A 20,072-nucleotide genomic window follows, 5' to 3' on the forward strand; every position below is an offset into this window, starting at 1 on the left:
CATTCATTTGCCGGGGGTTCGCAAACGTTTCAATCCGGGAGCCAGCGACAGGTACCCTGATCTGTGTCAGACACCAATTTGTTTTAACAAGGGGCAAAACAGACATTCGTTTCAGCAGTTTTTTCCAATATTAAAACACCTGATGGTAGGTCTGCATGTTTATGGCAAACCCCTTCTTGCTTTTCCGCATGACATTGTAATTGTGATTAATAATGTTGAGTCAATTGTTTTAAACCTCTGTGAGGCAACTGCACGCCGTACACTTTATAAAAAACATTCTTCTCCTGAAATACTTGATTACTGTTGCATCGTCTCAAAGGATCCACATTTTACACCTTTAAACCTCATCTAAACTGTGGAATAACTTAAGTTATGGACGCTTGATGCATCAACAATTGAACAATGTCCTGTGGTGTGTTAACTGTGGTATAAGCGGAATAATTGACTGCGGTCCGTTCAATTATTAGAAATGTAATGCACACCGAGTCTTCGCGTCATTGCTGCATTACCACCTGGGGGTAGATCATTTGGAAAATGCTAACGTTTGCATGCTAGCAGTGCAATCATACGATCCCCGCATTTCTTTTACAAGTCAGAAAACAAAAAGATCCAGGCATGGGCAACTTATAACACACCAAAGACACAGCAAAACACGTATTCGTGACATTTGAGAAAAGCAAACCAAGTGAAAGGACAATAATACTTGCAAGCGGTTTATTGAAAATGCACATACTGGATACAGGAGGTCTCTCATTCCATTGATATAGGCCTCTTTTCTAGTTATTGCTTAATTTCCATGGCACAAAAATTGAAATACATATTTCTGCCATGCAATCCTACTACTGACAAGCTTATACAAAATCGGACAAAGCAGGTGTTTCACTGATGCAGAGGAACCACACGGTAAAGATGTATCGCAGAATGGTGAAATGCTTAAAAATGAGAGTACAAAACAACAGTAATAAAAAATGACGTCATACTGACACCACAGTGGTAGTGTAATATAACTTAACCTGCGTGAACATCCTTCACGCACAAGTGCTCGAATAAACGAGAAACAGTTGAACAAACAAAACAGACTGCATTCCCAGAATGCTGTGCAAATAATCTCTATCGTCTCCTTCAGCAGTCACAAACACATCTGTGCATGCCGACATTGTAACTCTTCGCGAGACTCGTTCGGTTCACCCCTAGTATAATCATTCTTTACATTTCATGCCAGCAACCGCACTGTTCTCTATACCGGCAATCAAACCATCCAGTGTGCCTAACTGTCAGAGATCTCTTATCTCTTTGATAAGACTTTATTAGTGCACTGCACATCCAACTGCATAACGAAGCAATAACCAGCCATAACCGCATATGGGTTGTAAAAAACGATACTGAGGTGGGATGGCAGCTGAAAAGTGATGAAAAGTGTGACATCACCACACAAGGAAGAAACCTCAACAGATCTCACGTCCTAAAAACACGAGACGCCACTTACGGAAGCATGTATGCCGTAATCAGGGATCACACTGTGTTCTGTGCTCCTCGAGTCATATAATGAACTTTAAACTTGACAAAAACTGGACTGGATGCTTTGAGCCACGTTGCTCGCTGAAAGTGGGTGTGCTGACAAATCCAAAAACCAATGTAACACTAAAATAAAAGCCCAACTCCCATCTATCAAAAGTGGGTCTATCCATTCAGAAATAAGCGACTATAAACAGCATGTTCTCGGAAACCATCACTGGCCTGTAACATTGACAAACCAACTACAACTTAGTTTGGCATATAAATTCACTTCCATGACTTCATCCGTTAGTCGAATGCACATTACAGATGTGAGCTATAAACACAGTAAGAGTTACATACGGAGTACAGTTATGTATCATATACATATGAGTCAGTGATGTGGTCAAATAACAAGATTTACAGAAATAGCTTGCGACAGGATTTGTCGGGTAGCTTGAGTCAGTCCGATCATCTGTACATGTTCTTACAAAAAAAAGAGCACCACCTTTCTCCGCTTTGTAACAGAGAAACACATTTTTCAATCCGCAAAAAATACACAAATATTTAAATCAACGAATAGTACAGATTTATACATACTGTAGAAACCTCTGTCCCAATCCCATGAGTAAGGGAAGGGGTGACTATGAAATAGGATGACCATCTCTGTGGTCTGTGGAAGAGTTCAGTGCTAAATATCCAAATGTCCACGTAACTGATGCAAAGGAGCACGTCTCCTCCGCTGACTTCTCATTATGAGAAAGCTAGAGGTCAGTGTAAAAAAAAGGCTTTTAAAGGCAAACAAAATTCCGCCAAATCAGAGGACAGAAAACAAGAGCTTAGGTGGCTGTGTGAGGGGGGCGGCAGCGCAGCGGTTGATGGATGCTGATGCCGTCACGTTAAGTCAAAAGGGCATTGGTTGGGCCTTTGAGGTTATACGGGTCCTCTCTGATACGGTTGGCTGCCAGGCCTGGGAGATTTAGATGGACTTGGAGGAATCCTGCTTGCTGATGAGGACCTCCAGAAGCCGCAGTTTGGCTTTAATGCGTTTGTACTCTTTGTATTCGTCCATCATAGGCATGCGGTCTTCTTTCTGAACATTCCTGTGAGAGAAAAACAATGTTGTCATCTTTCATGATACATGCGAGTAGTTTCGAATATCTTTTGTCGTGTCACGTCGATCGTGTCCGGTGTCATTCTTGGCACACACAGGACTTTTTCTTTGCATTCATTATTTAAATATTTAATATACATATATTTCTTATGTCTTCTCATTTTAAAAAAATTTCTCAGTCCTACGTTTTTCACATTTCTATTATATTGTCTACTACGGGATTTATGATATACGAATAAAACGTTCGATATCTGGATCAGCAATTGAGCGGAAGAGAACAGGTTAAAAAAACAGATTCGAGGAATGTGAGCGACCCACCTGCCGTTCTGCTGGTAGAATTCATCCTCAAATTCTCTGATGGTCTTGCGCAGTTTCTTCTTTTCTGCCCTGGCTTTCCATAGCTGCTCCAGGAGCTCAGGCCTGTGGGATAGAGATGGTATTAAGCTGCTGGATTTCTATAAATGAAACTATGACACTTAAAGGGACAGTTCGCCAAAAATAAAAAGGCCATCATATTCAGTATATTCATCATATTCATGTTGTATATGTACCTGTATATGACTCTTTCTTCTGTGGAACAGAAAAGAAGATACTTTGAGAAATGTGCCCATACAATGGAAGTCAATGGGGGACAATGTTGTTTGTTTACCAACATTCTTCAAAATATTATATTTTGTGTTTTGCCGAAGAAAGAAAGTCATACAGATTTTGAATGACAAGAGTAAATGATGAAAGAATTTCTATTTTTGGGGAACGGTCCCTTTAACACGTTAATACTGTAGCAACAGGAAACTGTGTTTTCAGGAAACCAGCAAATGTTGCTCCGAGCAGGAAATAACCTTTATACAGCATTTGACAAGTGAAGGTTGATAAGAGTTGATAACAAGGTGACATGGAGGTCTTATGCACTCGATACAGCACACTTGACTACACCTGGCTGCCCGAGCGCTTGTTTTGCTTCATAAAGTATTACATTACGGCTTGATCCAGCTCGAGGGTTTAAGGGCCACTGATTTCCAGAATCCTCCCAGACTCTATAAATAGATCTCATATGACGAGAGCATGATCCTATTGCTGCTGCTGCTGGCCGACAAACCACGGGACACAGATCTCGGTTTTCCGCTCATGTAGGTTATATTTTGCACCCAGGATCATTTGGGTAATTCCAGACTATCGAAACAGTGGGTTTTGCTTTCCCGCTTCGTCACGTGGCATACTTTCAAAACATCACAATACTTTCAAAACATCCTGCACAATAAGAACAGACTTGTAGGTTGACAATAAAAGAGCGGGCTGGTTTTGTCTTACATGGAGGAGGCGTTCGAACTGGAGAGCCGCACATCCAGACTGAGTTTCCCCGAGCTCAGTATGTTCTCTTCTGAACTCTGCTGAGAGCTGGTTTGGCCCACCGGGTCCATGATGATTTCCGAGTTCTCGCTCTGCATCAACTCATTTTCCTGCTGCCCCCTGCCCTCGTCCTCCTCCTCTTCTTCGATCTCACCGCAGAAGTGGGAGGTTTCGCCCTCGATGATGGGCTGTAACATCTGACTGCGCCGTTTGCTGGAGGGTGACGCCTGCGAGAAAGAGAAGGTGGTTATTTTGGTGTCTCTGGCCCCGTGTCAAACATGCACAAATGTCTAGCCAGCGTACCATACGATCCTAAAACAACACTGGAGTCTATTTCTGCTCTACAAAGCAAGTCTCGGCTTTCATTCTCATTAGTCAATCAGATTCCAGCCTGTCAAACAATATTATTTTAAAATATACATTAATTGTAAACTACAGACATGGTTTCAGATTCCACTGTACTATAGCACAACTAAATGATCTAAATGATCAATTTATGTCGCAGCCTGATGGCAGATTCATATATTTTAAATAAAAATGAAAGAGAATGGCTTACTATGATAGGGGTGATGCTGACACGGGTGAGCATCTGTTTGACAAGCCGATATCTGTCATACAAGTGCTTCACGATCAATCGTTCCTCTCGTGTGACCTGCAGGAAAGCACTTCTGTTAGAGCGTTGTGTAGACGGAGCACTGTTGGTGTATGTTTGTGTGTGCGAGACACTTACGGGGCGCCCATGAAATCCTTCATAATACAGCAGGTTCTTCTGCAGAACTGTTTTCTCACAAGTAAGCTCCTCCTTAGTCATTTTCTATAAGAGACGAATTTACGTTGTGTTACAATTTTTAGCTCCTAAAATATGTAGTTTCAAAAATCATTTAAAGTCATGTATACCTACGATGCTCAAACTTACTCTGACGTCCTCTGGCCAGCCGTCTTCTTCTCTCTTGGCTTTGATGCGCTGCTGAATGAGCTCCAGCGTCTCCTCCCGGGTGGGTTTTTGACCCCACGCCTCGTTCTCCGCAGGGCCCTCGTGAGCCGAATGCTCCAGTGTGGAACCAAAGCTCTTGGGTAGCGTGTTACTGCGTGGACGCGTCTGTGGAGTCAGCTCGCTTTCAGCCTTATGTTTGGCATCTGGGTGAGAGAGAAACAAAGACAGAAAATGAAGGTGTCTTTAATGTTAACATTTAAGATGGCCACACAAGGCATAAGAAACACAAGTTCAGTGGTTGGAATCACCATGAACAGTTCATCAGTAGTGCACTGACAATCACTGAAGGTGACTGCGAACAACACCTGCGGGCTCTGCGCCCTTCAAACCCCATCGACTTCCAAAATTACATTCTTCTTCAAAACAACACACTTTAAACGTCTAAGAAGGCTGAGACACGTGGCTGAGAGGGTCCCGTAGGGGGAAAGCGTCTGCGAGACCGCGGTCAGAGAGACAGTCAAAGAGAGAGGAGGGAAGAGAGAGTCGTTGAAGTCTACTTACTGCAGATCATGTGTACTTACAGAAGAGGGGCGCCTGTCTAGAGGCATTGAGGGGGCGTGACAGTGTAAAATGGGGTGTGTTCGGGACGGAGGCTGAGTGGCGTCTGTGTAACTGAAGCACAGCCTGGTGCCTCAGGGAACCTTTGGGCAAGAGGTGCTGTCGTCCTGCCGGAGCGGGCCGTCCGAGTGGATTTATTTAAAGAAAGAGAGAGACTTTATACGACAGTGCACCTCTGATGGGGGGCATCAAATGGAAATGGATGATGGGAAGTGTGGGGGTCAATCACAATGGACCGACAAAGTGAGTGGAGGGGTCTTCAGTAGAGTATGAGGGTGGTCCCATGAAAGAGAGCCCCAGAGCCTCTACAGGCATGCAGTGATGGGTGCGCTTCCCCCCTTTGCCCAACAGGGGGCAGGGGAGCAGGCCAGAACCAGGCCGCCCAATGACACTGACTCAAAACCCACCCCAGACCCAAATACTCCATGTGCTCACACGGCCGCTCACTGCCTGGGCTCAGTGCCTCTTACCTTTAAGCTGTTTGCGGATTTTGGTGAGGTCGGTCATCCACTTCAGGACCTTTGGATCGGCTGCCTTATCAGCATGAGACGGCTGCAATTGACAATCAGCAATGGGATTAGTTTTTAGTCATCATGTGTACAGTAGTTCATGCATGACAATCTATATTTTGCACATGTATCGATTGTTACATTTTATGAAGAAAACAGAAACGTTACTTGTCCAAAGAGTTACAATGCTGAAGTGATTGCTAGCGTGTTACTATAGGCTTTATGGGGTGACCTGAGTGGTTTCTAGGCAGTTGCTTTATTTACGGTCAAGTCAAATATCATCATAATATTCGGATGCCTAGATATTTAAAATTTTATAATCCTTCATGTGAATGTCACTGGTCTAAAGTCTAAACTTGGTTCACATAGTCAAAGGAAAAGGAATAAGGGAACCTGCACACCATGTAAGTTATAAGATTTACAGATGTAAAAAGGTTTTACTGAAAACTCTTCAGATACAAAAGTTAAGGAAACACAAACTAAAAAGTAAAACGTAAAGTAATAGTGATTCTGTCTCTGGAAGCAGCGCTTTTGCACACATTTAATTATGTACATTGTAAGTAAGGGAATCGATCCTTCTAACCTTATAGTTTTTCTCCTTTTCGAACTGTTCCTCAAATTGTTTGATCTTCTTCTTTAGGCTCTGGAGTTTCTTGGCGAGCTGTTGGAAGACTGTGTCTCCCTTCATACTGTCTTTGGAACTGAGGGAGGCTCGACGTGGCCTGTGAGACAACACATCGCAAAGTTAAGTTTCCCCAAAAATTATATTTATGAATTGACACACACTTCCCAATTTGGGAGCTGCCATATGAGTCACTGTTTTCTATGAAACAAAAATATACTTGTCCGAAATCACTGTCAATGGGCATCCGGCAATGTAATTCCTGTTCTCACCTCCCACAGGACAGGGCTTTGGTGGAAGATTTGGCATCATGGTCCTGCTGCAGGAACCTCTGACTGTGGCCAAAGTCGAGAAAGCGCCGGGCAAGTAAGGGCTGGGCGTCCTCCTCCAGAGGGAGAGGGATCATGCAGCCTGCCAGCGGAGACAGCTGGGCTTCTCCTGACTCTGCCTCCTCTTGCCATGACATGTACACCGGCACGGGGTCTGCCAAAAACACACATAGTAATAAACCTGATTTAGCCATCAGATACCTTTAACCTTTAGCCGAGCTATTACATCAATGCTGTGTTACTCAGATACAACATCGTAATGTAAACTCCTGATGTCTGGGAAGGGGAAAACTGAGGGTCAGCTGAGGTCAGGGGTGCCCAAAACACGACACTGAGGACCTGGTGAGCGAGCTAGAAAAACATTGCTGGGTGCACAGGGATGACGTCTGAGGCTGTGTTACTGGAAGTGTGGAGTAATGGTTATAAAGTACAGTGTCAACTATTCAAGCAAACATACTCAACACTCACACAAATTTCAAAAACAAACTTTTTGAGCTGCTTCATTGCTGCCAAATGAGCAATGGCACTGTTATTGATCATGCCTGATGAAAAGAAACATGCTCAATGTAGAAGTCCCGTTGCACTGGAGGGCATGAGACCTCTACGGCAGGCACAGAAGAGAGGAGCACGGGATTGAGTTATGACATCTTCACTGCTTACATTTCATAAGAAGAAATGATGCATTTGCTGATGGCAGATGGCAAAGACTGGGAGTCAGTGAGAAATAAGTGGGTACGTTCAGGTTAGTCAGTCTTATAGAGGGTTTCACACAGCTTTGCGTCACTATTGCGTAGCTAAAATGTTTATCATTTCTTTATTAAATATGTGTCTATATAAGAAAATTGACATATTACTGTACAAGGCTTTTTTGCTGCTTGTCTTGGCAGATTTAGTCTTTGGCAAGCACCTTGCACAAGTGTTGTTCTTGGTGTGGTTTGCACCAAGATGTGAAAAACACGAGTAAAAATAGTGAAGCATTATTGGCACCTCCTCCTACAACAAGTAGCAACTCACAGTGATGCGTGTGTTGCAAACGCCCTGCGGTACAGAGCAAAATTAAAGTCTCTGTGTGAAAGAGGGGAGGGAGGCGGAATCAAACCTGGGTTCAGACTAAGCGGTTAAGTGCGAGCAACGGGTGACAGATGAACAGGGAGATGCTACTTACCTTTCCCTTCTCTCTGCAGATGCATACATGTGAAGTCAATGAGAGGGAAAGTGATGGGGCATGATGCTGATCAGGCATGGGTCGAGAGAGAGAGAGAGCACAGGAGAGTGTGATGAGCTTTGAGTCTCTCTCTCTCACATACACACCCACACATACTGTACACACACAGAGCTTTGTTTCACTTCCCTATTATCCACATCAATGTGTGACCATGGACCAGACGTAACAGAACGGGTTTATTTGTAGCAATAATCAACAAAACATTGTGTGGGGCATAATTATCGATTTTTCTTTTATGCCGAAAATCACTAGGATATCAAGTAAACATCATGTACCGTAAATATGTAAAAACATAATTTGGATGCAGCATAATCGCGGAAAAAAATAGCTGGAAACATCGCTCTTTGGGAATTACAAACTCAAGTTTGGTGCGTATGTAAACCTTAGCATTTCTGCTTTCAGGTTCATCTGCTCTCCACAACGTCACGTTAAAACAAACCGGTTTCTTTTTAGCAACGGCCTGCTACAGCGCCTCTGATGGACAAATTAAAAGGAGATTTTCTCAATATTTGGATTTGTTTGCACCTTCAGATTCCAGATTTTCAAATGGCTGTATCTCGGCCAAATATTCCATATTTGATATCCTATCATAAAAAAGCATACATAAATAGAAAGTTTATTTATTCAGCTTTCAGATTAAACAAAATTTGACCCTTATGACTGTGGTGCAGGGTCACATATTTGAAGACCCATACACAATATTTACCCCAAAATATTCTGGAACTTGTCACTGGCAAGATGTAATATCCTTATTAAAATAACCAAACACTAAGAAATATCTTGATTTGTAATGATTGATTTATCAACAGCTAAACTGATTTTAATTACACATTTCAATGAAAAATGAAAACACTAATGCTGCAGATCTACAGTCGAAGTAAATCCTCATTTTAAATCATAGTTGGGAAAACACCACTCAGATCACATGAGAACTGATACAACAAAACAAGGAAACAACGTGTTTGTTAAAGGCTTATAAATGATCAAAGCTGTACTCTTCCTCTATTAAACACCTGTTTAAAGACGTTTCAGCATCAAGTCATCATTTTGCCAGAAACAACACACAGAAAGACCTGATGAATCATACATGAATTTACAGTATGCACCCATGAGCCCCTTTCAGGATGTGTTCTATAATTGCATATGACAATGGTGTTTCGTGTCCTCCAAGGTATTTTCCTCAAAAAACATTTGCCGCAAAAAGACTTAACAAACCTATGACCATTAATAGAGACAAAACAGTGAGAGTTTACCTTCCTGCTCACTGTCCAGAAACACACTTCTGCTCAGAGTCTGAGGGCCGTTGGCTGACTCCATGGGCTCCGTATTAGCATTCAGGTCACACGCGACTGGCTCCTGCGAGTCATCAAATGGAATCCGGTTAGGGGTTTGTCTCGCAATATAAAAAAAAACAGACAGCCTTGCTCAGAATTGCTCTGATATACTCACACAGGTGGTAACTTCAGCCTGGTCCATCTGCTCATAGTCAGGGTGGCTCTCCAATCTGTGTAAAGATGGAAAGAAAACGTCAACGTCACTGCTGTGACTGTGACCAATTCCTTTTAAACTAGTGAATTAAGAGGCGCTCAAAGCAAATCCTTCCACAATCTTTCACGGAAAATATATTTGGTCCTATGAATAGGACTGTGTAACAGGCAAAGATATATCTGTACGTGCAGCATGACAAACTGTCACAAGCATAATGCGTATCAAAAGTAAACTACGGACTTATAACTATGACATCTAGGTCACTTCCTTATCAGATGTATGAAAAACATATCTTCTGCTAGTAAATGTAATGTCTTGCCCTGTTTTTATTGGAGTATAACAATAGAAGTGTCTTATAAAAGTGAGTTTGAATTTTGTCCCTTGAGCTATCAGCAAGCTATTCTTAGACACATTAAAATCCGTAGACTTTTGATGATTAGCAACATTTTACTTTTGTTTATTAACTGCACGATGCAAATGACAAAAACCTGCGAATAAAAGTAAACAAAAACACAAATGGATATACTTTAAAGAATACACTTTTAAAAATCTCGCCATTAAACCAGATTTTAATATTTAAGTAGCTAGCTAAATGTGTTTTGTTTTTATGATAAAATAGTGTTAAGGCCTGCTATATTTAAGACTGAATGCTACACCGTGACTCGTTTTAAAGGACAATGCATAAGTTTGAGCTAATGTGGCATCTGTGTTCACGCTCACATGGACCGTGTCTTCAGCCTAGCACTTTAAAGCGAACCTTTCTGTGTTGGGATTCTCAGCATCTATGAGAGCCTCTGTGTCGAGGTCCATTCCAGAACTTTCCTCCGTGGTCGGACTGCTGAGCTGAGAACTTTGAGATCCCTGAGGGCAAAAGAAAATCATTACCATAGCTGGAGTATACGTGCAAAAAAAGGTATACTACATACTCCATACACAAACCCTAAGGCTCCTTGAGATACTGAAAAATGTTCGTTGAGCATGTGGAATAATAGTCAAACGTATCTTGGCCAGAACATTGTGCATGTTTACGGAGTTCTCAAGGTTGGCGGTTGATAAGAGTAAGGACTGATGTTTTTTGTAGAGGGGGTGTGTTTTTGCGTTGACCAAGTGGCATCCCATAGTTTGCTATTAAAGAAGGCGACCCAATTCCGATGTCCGTAACCTGCGGCCAGGCCGCAAAAACTTGGGGGACGTGCGGAGTGAGGTCAGGCTGTAATTAAGGGTCTCCAGTGAGCCAGAACCTGAGACCCCATTCATCGTTTTATTACATTTCACATTGCTGTGGCTGATGCGTCTCTTTATCTTTAGCTCTGGCAATGGTTCCTCTTCTCATCTTGTCAATTCATTAGCTGCTGGAAGAAAGTGCTGTATCTGAAATGTTTCTCTCGCTGTGGTACAGTGTTAAACACATTACGTGATTGCTTGTGCCTGCTGAGAATTAGGTTTATCTGAACGTTTATTTATCTGGCAGGCAGGCAAGCCCTTGTTTCTCACTCTTCAGAGGAGAAGCAGCTCTGCTGTGTATGAAAAAACAGCTCGCTGATAGCAGAGGGTGCAAGGGTGTCTTCATAGTCCTCTGGCTAAATGCGAGTTTGCTTAAAACGATGTTTCACCTAAAAATGAAAAATGAAAATTCTGTCATCATTTACTCGCCCTCTTGTCATTTCAAACCTGTATGACTTTCTTTCTTCCGCAGAACACAAAACAAGATACCTTGAAAGAAGTTGGTAACCAAAACATTTGTGTACTGCGCTAGAAAGAAAGTCATACAGGTTTGAAATGAGAAAAAAGTAATGATGACAGAATTTGTAATTTTGTGTGAACTATCACTTTAAAGTAATACAGTAGTTCACTCAAAATGATGCCAAAAATTTACCAAAAATGAAGCCACAATTGGAGTAATTTTTCACTTACAAATGTCATTTACCCTCATGTCTAAACCTTTATGACTTTTCTCCTGCAGAACACAAGGAAGATATTGTGAAGAATGTCGGTAACCAAACAACATGGGTCTTCATGAACTTTCAATGCTTGGATACCAAACCGCTGAGACATTGCTCAAAATATCTTCTTTTGTCATATACAGGTTTTAAACGCCATGAGGGTGAGTAAATGATGAGAAATTATATTTTGGGGTGAACTATCCCTTTAAGAACGTTCCCTCAAAAAACTGTTGTTTGCCAGTTACCTCGCTATTCTCCGACGGTTGTCCATCCTCAGTAACTTTCTCTGGGAGAGTCTCATCTTCCGCCTCAGATTCAGATTGCACATCTTCAAGGTCCTCAGTCCCCTCAGTCTTCCGAGTAGGGCAGTTCCTATGGACGCAAATAGAAACAGATTATTATCTTTAAAACCACTCCCAAGCCACAACACGGTTTTTAAACTTCTCTCTAAAGCTACAAACAAATGAATATCAGGGTCTCACCCCTGGATGGGCTGGGAGTCCAACGCCTGACACTCATAGCTGCTGAGCTCCTTGTCAATAGATGTCTGTAGATCCAGAAAATGCTGTTCCACTGCGGCGCGGATGGTCCTCTGGATTAAACTGCAAACGAACATCACAGCGTGTGGCATGAGTACATGCTGGAACACACAGTACCCTACCTGATCTATCATTGTTTGACATAATCAGCAACCAAGCAACAAACTTAGAAAAAGTAATAGATCACCCTCTTGTCATGTCAAACCTGTATGAGTTTCTTTCTTCAGCAGAACACAAAAGAAGATATTTAAAAAACGTTGTTGACCGAACAGTGATGGCAGCCATTCACTTGCATTGGTTTTGTGTCCATACAATAGAAGTCAATGGCTGCCACAGTTCCACCACATTTCGTTTATCAACATTCTTCAAAATATCTTATTTTGTGTTTTGCAGAAGAAAGACAGTCATGCAGGTTTGACATGACAAGAGGGTGGGTAAATGATGAAAGAACATTTTTGGGTAACTATCCCTTTAATAGAGTGTTCACACCAAACGCGGTAAATCGCGCTATTCGCGTGTAGTTGGACGCTTGAACATTTTGAGTTTACTCTTCATTACAGACACAAATTCACGTCATGGGAGGGGCTTCTGCCGCTTGCTCACGGCCCTACTAGAACAAGCTCCTTATTGGTTAACGCGGCACGAATTTTCGCCAAAGTTCTGATTTTTAAACTTGCTTCATTAACGCAATTCGCGCAATTTGCTTCATTCGCACGAATCGCACCGCAAGTAGGTCATCGCGTCTTTGCATTGACTTAACATGTAAATCACTCACGCTTAAAGTTCATTCGCGTTTGGTGTGAACACACTATATCAAGGTCAGCCAAGAAGGTTTCACTTTAAGTTCTAATGATTAAACCCTCTATACCAAGAACCACAGACTCTCAAGTCTGAAAATAGACGTGTTTTGAGCTCACTATGATAGTAGCCAAGTCTCTAATGTCGACCCCATAAAAACCATGTGTCATGCATAACTGAGCCACTGGCAGTCACAAGTTTATGTGCATTGTTTGGAACAATAAATAACCAGCATGCTTTCTTAACAAACCCCCACGTGCCCATCTGGCCCAAAGGCTTAGGTCATGCTGCCACTGTACGCGCCAAATATCTGACAATAAATCATTAGGGGACGGCTTTGTTTGTGCTCTGCTTCTCCCTGCTGCAGTGATCTCGCTTTAGATCTGCAGCGCTTTACGGCCATTTATAAATGACTTCCTACCGTGGCTATGTATGGTTAGTGGTCATAGTTTCAGCTAAAGTGCCATTCATTGCGAAACTGAAAGCTACACCTTAAAAGATGCTATCTGCCTGCTGCAACCTCAACCGAAACATTAGTCATGTCAATCTTCTCGGTTACGCTGATGTCATTTTTTATAATACCGAACACTGTGTACTTTTCAACAGATGGTGGGTTCTGTTGTCTTTTTCTTTCCCTCTGCATTTTCCAAACAAAAATCCCCTTTCAGCGACAATCCCTTTTCAGCAGTTCGGTAAATGTTTCGATTAGCTTTTTTCTGAAAGCCACAAAGTCCAGACTGTCTCTCCGTTGCCAAGGCAACATCTCCTACTTCTCCGCTTTTAAGGCCATAATCACATTTGCTTGGCATCATTTTGCCGTCTGTCTACCTAAAAGGTCTGTTTATTGCATGCTGTGGTTCTTTCAGGCTACAAATCGGATTCAGACCAAAGGATAATTTCATACAGTCCAAATTAACGTCAGCGAAATGAAGTTCAAATAGACTTCGATGAAAATGGACATGCTGGGCATTGTTCACCGCTCATCTCAGAAGTGAAAGTACAACATTTCAGAGTAAACCACATGACCTCTTTAGATCACAAAAACATATAAAATATATAGTTGCAAAGGTTAGATGGAAAGAAAGCACTTACTCAGTAGATCCTGGAAGGATGCTGATGGAAGCAATATGTGAACTGCAAAGACAAGAAAAGAAACACAAGATCAAATGTATGACCCTTCCTAGCATTGACTTTGAACCCACACAATAACCCTAGCATGGGCTTTCAATGAAAATAAATAATATGTAGCATACGTCTGTCTGTCACGCACACTGTACAAAAACAGATCGAGGCATCTGAGAAGAACGGGGGCAGGGTGACTTGGAAGTCCCATAAACAAGACATGCTAGGAACACTTGCTTGCATAACACTAGTTGTCAAAGTTGTTAGCGCCCGTGTCAGATTCAGGGGTCGGAACAAATAAGGCCCTGATGGACACAACAGGTGCTCTGCTATACATCCTGACACGGCAACAGTTACGCAAATAAACCTCTACGGGCGTATGCTTCCCATCAGCTATGAAAGTCCTCCAAATTATTTTGCCCCAGCTGTGGTGTCTGTGGCGAATGTACTGACCTCTTTAACTTTCTGGGCTGTTGAAAGCGTGTGCCCAACCAGGCATTCCTTCAAAAAGGAAAACGGACACCTGAGACCTTCTGGAAATATGTAACCATGAGTCTAGTGGGTGTTCGAAGGCAACTCTGAGAAGACTGAAGATGTACTTGGATGATAACAAAATATCAGGTGACTTCTGGGATATGAGCATCATCAAAGTGTTGATCTTTGAATCAGATCACACTTTAGACCTTAGTTGTATAACTGAATTAGTCGAAATGGTACAATAAACTAAAAATATGTTGAAAATAAGGTACACTCATATGAGACATAATTGACACTATTTATTCACTACATGGAGTGAGAGAGCCATGCAGAGGTCACATGACCAGAAGAATCTAAGTGCTATTATCATACAATTGTAGGATTAACAGTCAACATAATTCGGGGGGTACACAACGGTAAGTGTCAGAGAGAGAGAGAGAGAGAGGGGGAGAGAGAGCGAGAGAGAGAAAACTGCAGTAGGCACAAGCAGACTAGAGAACAATGTTTTGAAAAATGTTCATATTGTGGGTGTATTGTTCCTAGTCATCAATGAGAAGTGCATCGCTCCTTATCAGGGAGAAAATGCACTCTGTTTTGATACATATTCGATATTTGCCCACCCACGTGGTCAGAGGCCGTATTGAGATCGATTACAGTAAAACATCCACAATCACCACTACACCGCAAGAACACTTGAATAAAGAACCTACTGTACTTTCATTACACTGACATTTTTTAAACAAACTTGACCAAAGGTCTTACATCATTGATTCTGATACACTAGACTAGAGGGTTACGAAATCCTCAAAGCTGAAAAAGAAATTAAAAATAAGGGTTCTTACTATGAACATTATGGGCTAAGAAATATCAAATACAAAATGACGGAGAAGAATAGCAGAAACACAGACACGCAATATTTCACTGAAATTACAAGCAGCTGGAAGGATTTCATATACTGATATTGTAATCTGTCATTTTGCTGAGTGTTTTGGCGCCCGCATGCTCACGTGGTAAAGTGACGACAGGTGCATACCCTCTATTAAGAATAAACACTTCAATAAATGCCCCTGGTTTTACTATTATTAGCATGGTTCATGAGTATGCATGTTATTAAAATCTGGCTAAATACAAAATGACTATAAAAAATTATAATATCATAAATAACCATGTTTATGTCTTAAAACAAAAATGTCTAAATTAAAGAGATGTAAATAATAATTAAGCAGCCAAACAGAGACAATAAATCACAGGTGGGCAGAGATTGTTATATACAAACCGTAACATGCTGGCTCACTGTGAGATCAACAAAAATGTTTAGATAACAAACAAATGGCTTCCTCTGACTCGACACTTTACCTTATCAGCAGCAGACACACCAGCACTATTCCAACACACACACACACACACACACACATCCTTTTTGTTGAACTGTTGCTGTCACCAAAACATCAAATTTAACCTCATCAGCGGTGTTGCATGAATTATTGCGGCATTCCGAAATCTCCCAATGATGCATATTTGAGACACATCTGAATGTCAAATGCAGCATAAAAAACGGCAGCAATGCTGAACTAGACGTTCAGACAACAACAAATCAATAACGGAGCCTTTTATCCTGAACTAAAGCCTGTCCCATAACACAAACGCAGCACAGCTGTACATCTAGATCTCAAGTTTTTCTATGAAGCATTACCTGGGGAGAAGGACTTGACAAGCCATTTTCTGCGTTTTGGTTCACGTCGACAAGCCGTTAGTTGGGCGTGTGGTTATCCCAACTGGGCACTTTGAGGTGCTAAAGTCTGGATGAGCAGGTCAAAAGACAAATACAGGCTGCCAGCGCTCATTCTGCGGAGTCCTGTATGAGCCGTCTGCCCGCGTGTGGGATCAGGCACTCTGCTAAAAAAGTGCTGCAGTAGATTCACTGGACCTCTGCTTAAATACACGGCCGTCTGACGCAGTTTTGTCGCTGGTGCACCCGGCCAATCAACTCTCCATTCACACAAATTTCCCCCCTCCCTCAAGGCAAAATCGAGCCTGAACTGCTAAACACCTGTTAGACTTTTATATAACCTGGTCACTATCCACTTCAGCGTACCTTTCCTTCCCTACAGTAAGTATTACCTCTCTATTGTCTAACAAAGATATTTGCAAATGACACAAAAACAAATTTACTAATGCTGATGATCTATTACCTAACACTTCCAGACCAGTCACAGGCCAGTCTGAGCTGGTTGGGAAGGATATCACGCGTCCACATGTCTGAGAATGTAAAAGTGTATCAATGAGCAGGAAACAAAATAAGGGTCATTATAGGGAAACAATGCAATACCCCACTTGTCATCACTAATGTAACCTTTGATGAGATGATGTAAAAACTAGCGGAGATGAGACACTGCGGGCGGTGGAACAAAACAGACACTGTCAACATTATATTGATGTGCTCAGTCACATGTAATGTCCAATTCCACAGCGTGTTGTAAGTGTCACTGGACATAATCAGAACGTAACCCAAGAGACGTGGCAGGATTCCTGAGAGAACACTTAGGGAGAGGAGAGGAAATGAGTTACTGCCCAATCTATATATTGCTGTCCGTATAGGCCAAAAGTTCATGTTGAGTCACAGTGCAATTGTTATGATGGCTCTGCAGCTTCTACAGTGAGCGAGACTCCCAGATGTGTTGACAAAAATCTTTGTAGGAGCTCTGTGTGTCTTTGCAAACCTCGCTTGCTCACCATCTCCAGTGGTGTACCTCAAGGATCTGTTCTTGGATCACTGCTATTTCGTATTTATATGCTTTCTCTTGGCCAGATTGTAAGATATAATGGTCTTGATTTTCAAATTTCTGAAGATTAATATATACAATTATTTCCCTGTTCAACCAAATTCAGTTTTTCCACCTAGCAAATACATTTCCCTCCTATTCTACTGTATACTGTATCAGGGGAGGATCACATGAACTCTGCCATCTGCCATTGGTAATGTAAAGCTATGCAAGCTCTGAAACTAATAGGCCGCTGTATTCTCACTCTGAATGTAGTTGCTAACCTTCCACTTAAGATAGACGCTGATGCTGTGTCAAAAACTGTTTTTGGATTCCAACCACCAAACAACATGTCTCAAGAACACCCGACTGCTGCCACTAATTTTAGTGCTGCGCAAAAAGTATTTTCCATTGCGAGAGAAGGATACATGGCTCGGCTTATATTTAGCCTTATGTGCAACACCCTTTCAGATTTCACTGGGGCACACTAAGGGTGAGTATAGTTACTGCAGCACTAAGGTGTAAACAGGTCTCGCTTGTCTTTCCTAATATCTATAAACAACATGATTTCAAGTTAATCTACTATGTGGGGTCATATATTTGAAGAGGATTTCATAACAATGCTAAAACTATGTTGTACAGCAATAAAGCAATAACAAAACATGATAACTATATATAACTAGAAACTTGAAATTACAGGAAGGTAGTTATGGCTTTCTGTTCTGGGCGAATTGCCTTTTCTAAAGTTAATAATTGAGCTCTTGCTATCCAGAAACGGCAAGAAAGCATCTTTATTTCCTTGTAGCATATCTTAAAGAACATAAAAGGGCAATCTATAACTGCAGTGAATGGGTACCAATTATAGATAGCATCTAAAAATAACAAAGGTACCACATACTCTGTCATGATGACTGTCTTTTATATGGTTGGTTTACCATTTGAATCCACTTTCAATCCTGCTCAGGTTGACCATATAAGACAACAACCATATCTAATAGATATTACACCCTCACACTATTGACCAAATTCATTTTTGAGTGTAAATCAACAAAAATGCTTCCATGTTGGATAGATCTGTCGACGAATCAGCACTGGTACAGAGCTTATTAGGTCACGAGTATGCGGTTGGATGTTCTCAAATTAATTTGCAGGCAATGTTTAGTCTTTTAGTATTAGTCTATTTTGGTAGACCAAATATTAACAGATTTTAGTCAACTAAATCTACAGTGGATTTAGTTGACTAAATGTTTCTACAGAATTTCCTGTCATTGGAAGCATCCACCAGTCTCTTATGGAAATGGTATTAAGGTTCGAATATGCAATACAGACACAGATTTAACGGTTGTACTACAAAACATGCATTTTATTTGATTCTTAATGTCAAAAACACTGACAGTGGCTTTTTCACAAAAGATAATCTCACATAAAATAAGCATAAGGCCTGCTCTCCCTGAAAAAGATCTCCTTGACATTCTTTTAAGATGAAGTACGATATAATTGAAAAAGATTACCACCTAACTCTGAACTTACTGTCTTCTACTGTCTGTGCAAAATCAAAAACATTAAGAAAAATAAAGTGTCATTCTTATAAATAATAAAACTATTGGTTGTAATGCCATTGCACAAGGTAGCTAAATATAGAAAATTCACTACTGTTAATGTTCACGTACTTCAAGAGAAGTTAAATAACTGCTAGGCTACAATGCCTGAGAATGCCTTACAATGCCTTGCTACTCTGTGCAAAGTCAACAAGATTTGAACAGAACAGATTAGTGCAATCTGAAATGTAGAGTAAAAGATGTATTGGCTGTAATGCCAATTTGAGGACATTGAATACTTATACTCTTATGCATTCAGCAAGTCAATTGTCTAATTAATACAGCGTAGAGGTGGTTTCCATTAGCTTCTATTTTATTCCAAGTTTATCTGATAAGTCGTCTTTAAATGTTGCTTCAAGTTTGTGGTGTTTTTCCCAGCGATTTTTGCTCTACACGGTTTACATACGGTCTTGTTGTCATACAGTATGTGAAGTGAGCAGATGTACATTTTTCGTTTTCGTCCAAGACCTAGCTCTGACATTTCTGTTGTTCGTGAGACATGGCATTGCCCTCGTACCGGGTGCACTGCAAAACGTTAGCCTGTTGCTGACTGCGATGTCAACTGAAATCAGCCAAAGCTTTGTAACTAAGACTGAAATATAATGTAAACAGCCTGACTGTTGTGGAAACCCCCTCGAAACTGCGTGAAGTTCTGCAAACTCATCTTTGTTCTCCTCTTCTGTAACTGCTGCTGCGTTTGTTTAGCTGTTGCGCCTGCATTTGCAGCGGCTTTTTAATTGCAGCTCTGTTACAAACCTGTCATGACAACATGTTAAAACCATAACGGTTGCATTCCAGATAAGAGTAGACGGTGAGGAAGCACGCTAAAGTTGAAGTAATATAACAGCGGCTAAAACAAAACATAACAAAAAAATATTTATTGAATTCTTTCCGCAAAGTTACGTCTCGCTTCACTAATGCCAATGATTTCGACTGTGGATGTTGTTTTGACACATGCCAAATCTCAAGGATGTAATCACCTTAAACACAAAACAACTTGGCCAAACACAACTATCTTTATATTATTGATTTGATGTCACATGTACCTTTTGTATTCTCTCAATTCAACTTTGCTCGACACGCAGTTAAATGTGTATTCCATTTAGCTTGCGTCAGACTGAATGGCAGCACATGCTACTAATCTTTCCATCTT

At 41.3% G+C, this 20,072-nt stretch overlaps 1 protein-coding gene across 6 annotated transcripts in view; it reads right to left on the minus strand.

The window, feature by feature from the left end:
* Positions 1-699: 699 nt before the first annotated feature.
* fam13b (family with sequence similarity 13 member B) overlaps positions 700-20,072 on the minus strand; it is a 28,888-nt gene continuing 9,515 nt past the window's right edge. The window contains exons 7-23 of one of the 6 annotated variants that reach the window (XM_079480471.1): positions 14,053-14,094; positions 12,106-12,225; positions 11,869-11,995; positions 10,438-10,541; positions 9,642-9,696; positions 9,446-9,548; positions 8,133-8,198; positions 6,911-7,121; positions 6,600-6,738; positions 5,978-6,059; positions 5,471-5,614; positions 4,872-5,092; positions 4,686-4,769; positions 4,512-4,607; positions 3,917-4,182; positions 2,927-3,028; positions 700-2,597 (exon numbers count right to left, since the gene is read on the minus strand). In XM_079480471.1, coding sequence (XP_079336597.1) covers positions 2,474-2,597; positions 2,927-3,028; positions 3,917-4,182; positions 4,512-4,607; positions 4,686-4,769; positions 4,872-5,092; positions 5,471-5,614; positions 5,978-6,059; positions 6,600-6,738; positions 6,911-7,121; positions 8,133-8,198; positions 9,446-9,548; positions 9,642-9,696; positions 10,438-10,541; positions 11,869-11,995; positions 12,106-12,225; positions 14,053-14,094 — 2,086 coding nt within the window. In that variant the 3' untranslated portion in view covers positions 700-2,473. Of the gene's footprint in view, positions 2,598-2,926; positions 3,029-3,916; positions 4,183-4,511; positions 4,608-4,685; positions 4,770-4,856; positions 5,093-5,470; positions 5,615-5,977; positions 6,060-6,599; positions 6,739-6,910; positions 7,122-8,132; positions 8,199-9,445; positions 9,549-9,641; positions 9,697-10,437; positions 10,542-11,868; positions 11,996-12,105; positions 12,226-14,052; positions 14,095-20,072 lie in introns of all 6 variants that reach the window. The other 5 variants (XM_079480473.1, XM_079480472.1, XM_079480475.1 and 2 more) reach the window with 5 other exon arrangements.

This window comes from Barbatula barbatula, assembly GCF_947034865.1.
Source record: "Barbatula barbatula genome assembly, chromosome: 18".
In the NCBI taxonomy this organism is placed as follows: Eukaryota; Metazoa; Chordata; class Actinopteri; order Cypriniformes; family Nemacheilidae; genus Barbatula; species Barbatula barbatula.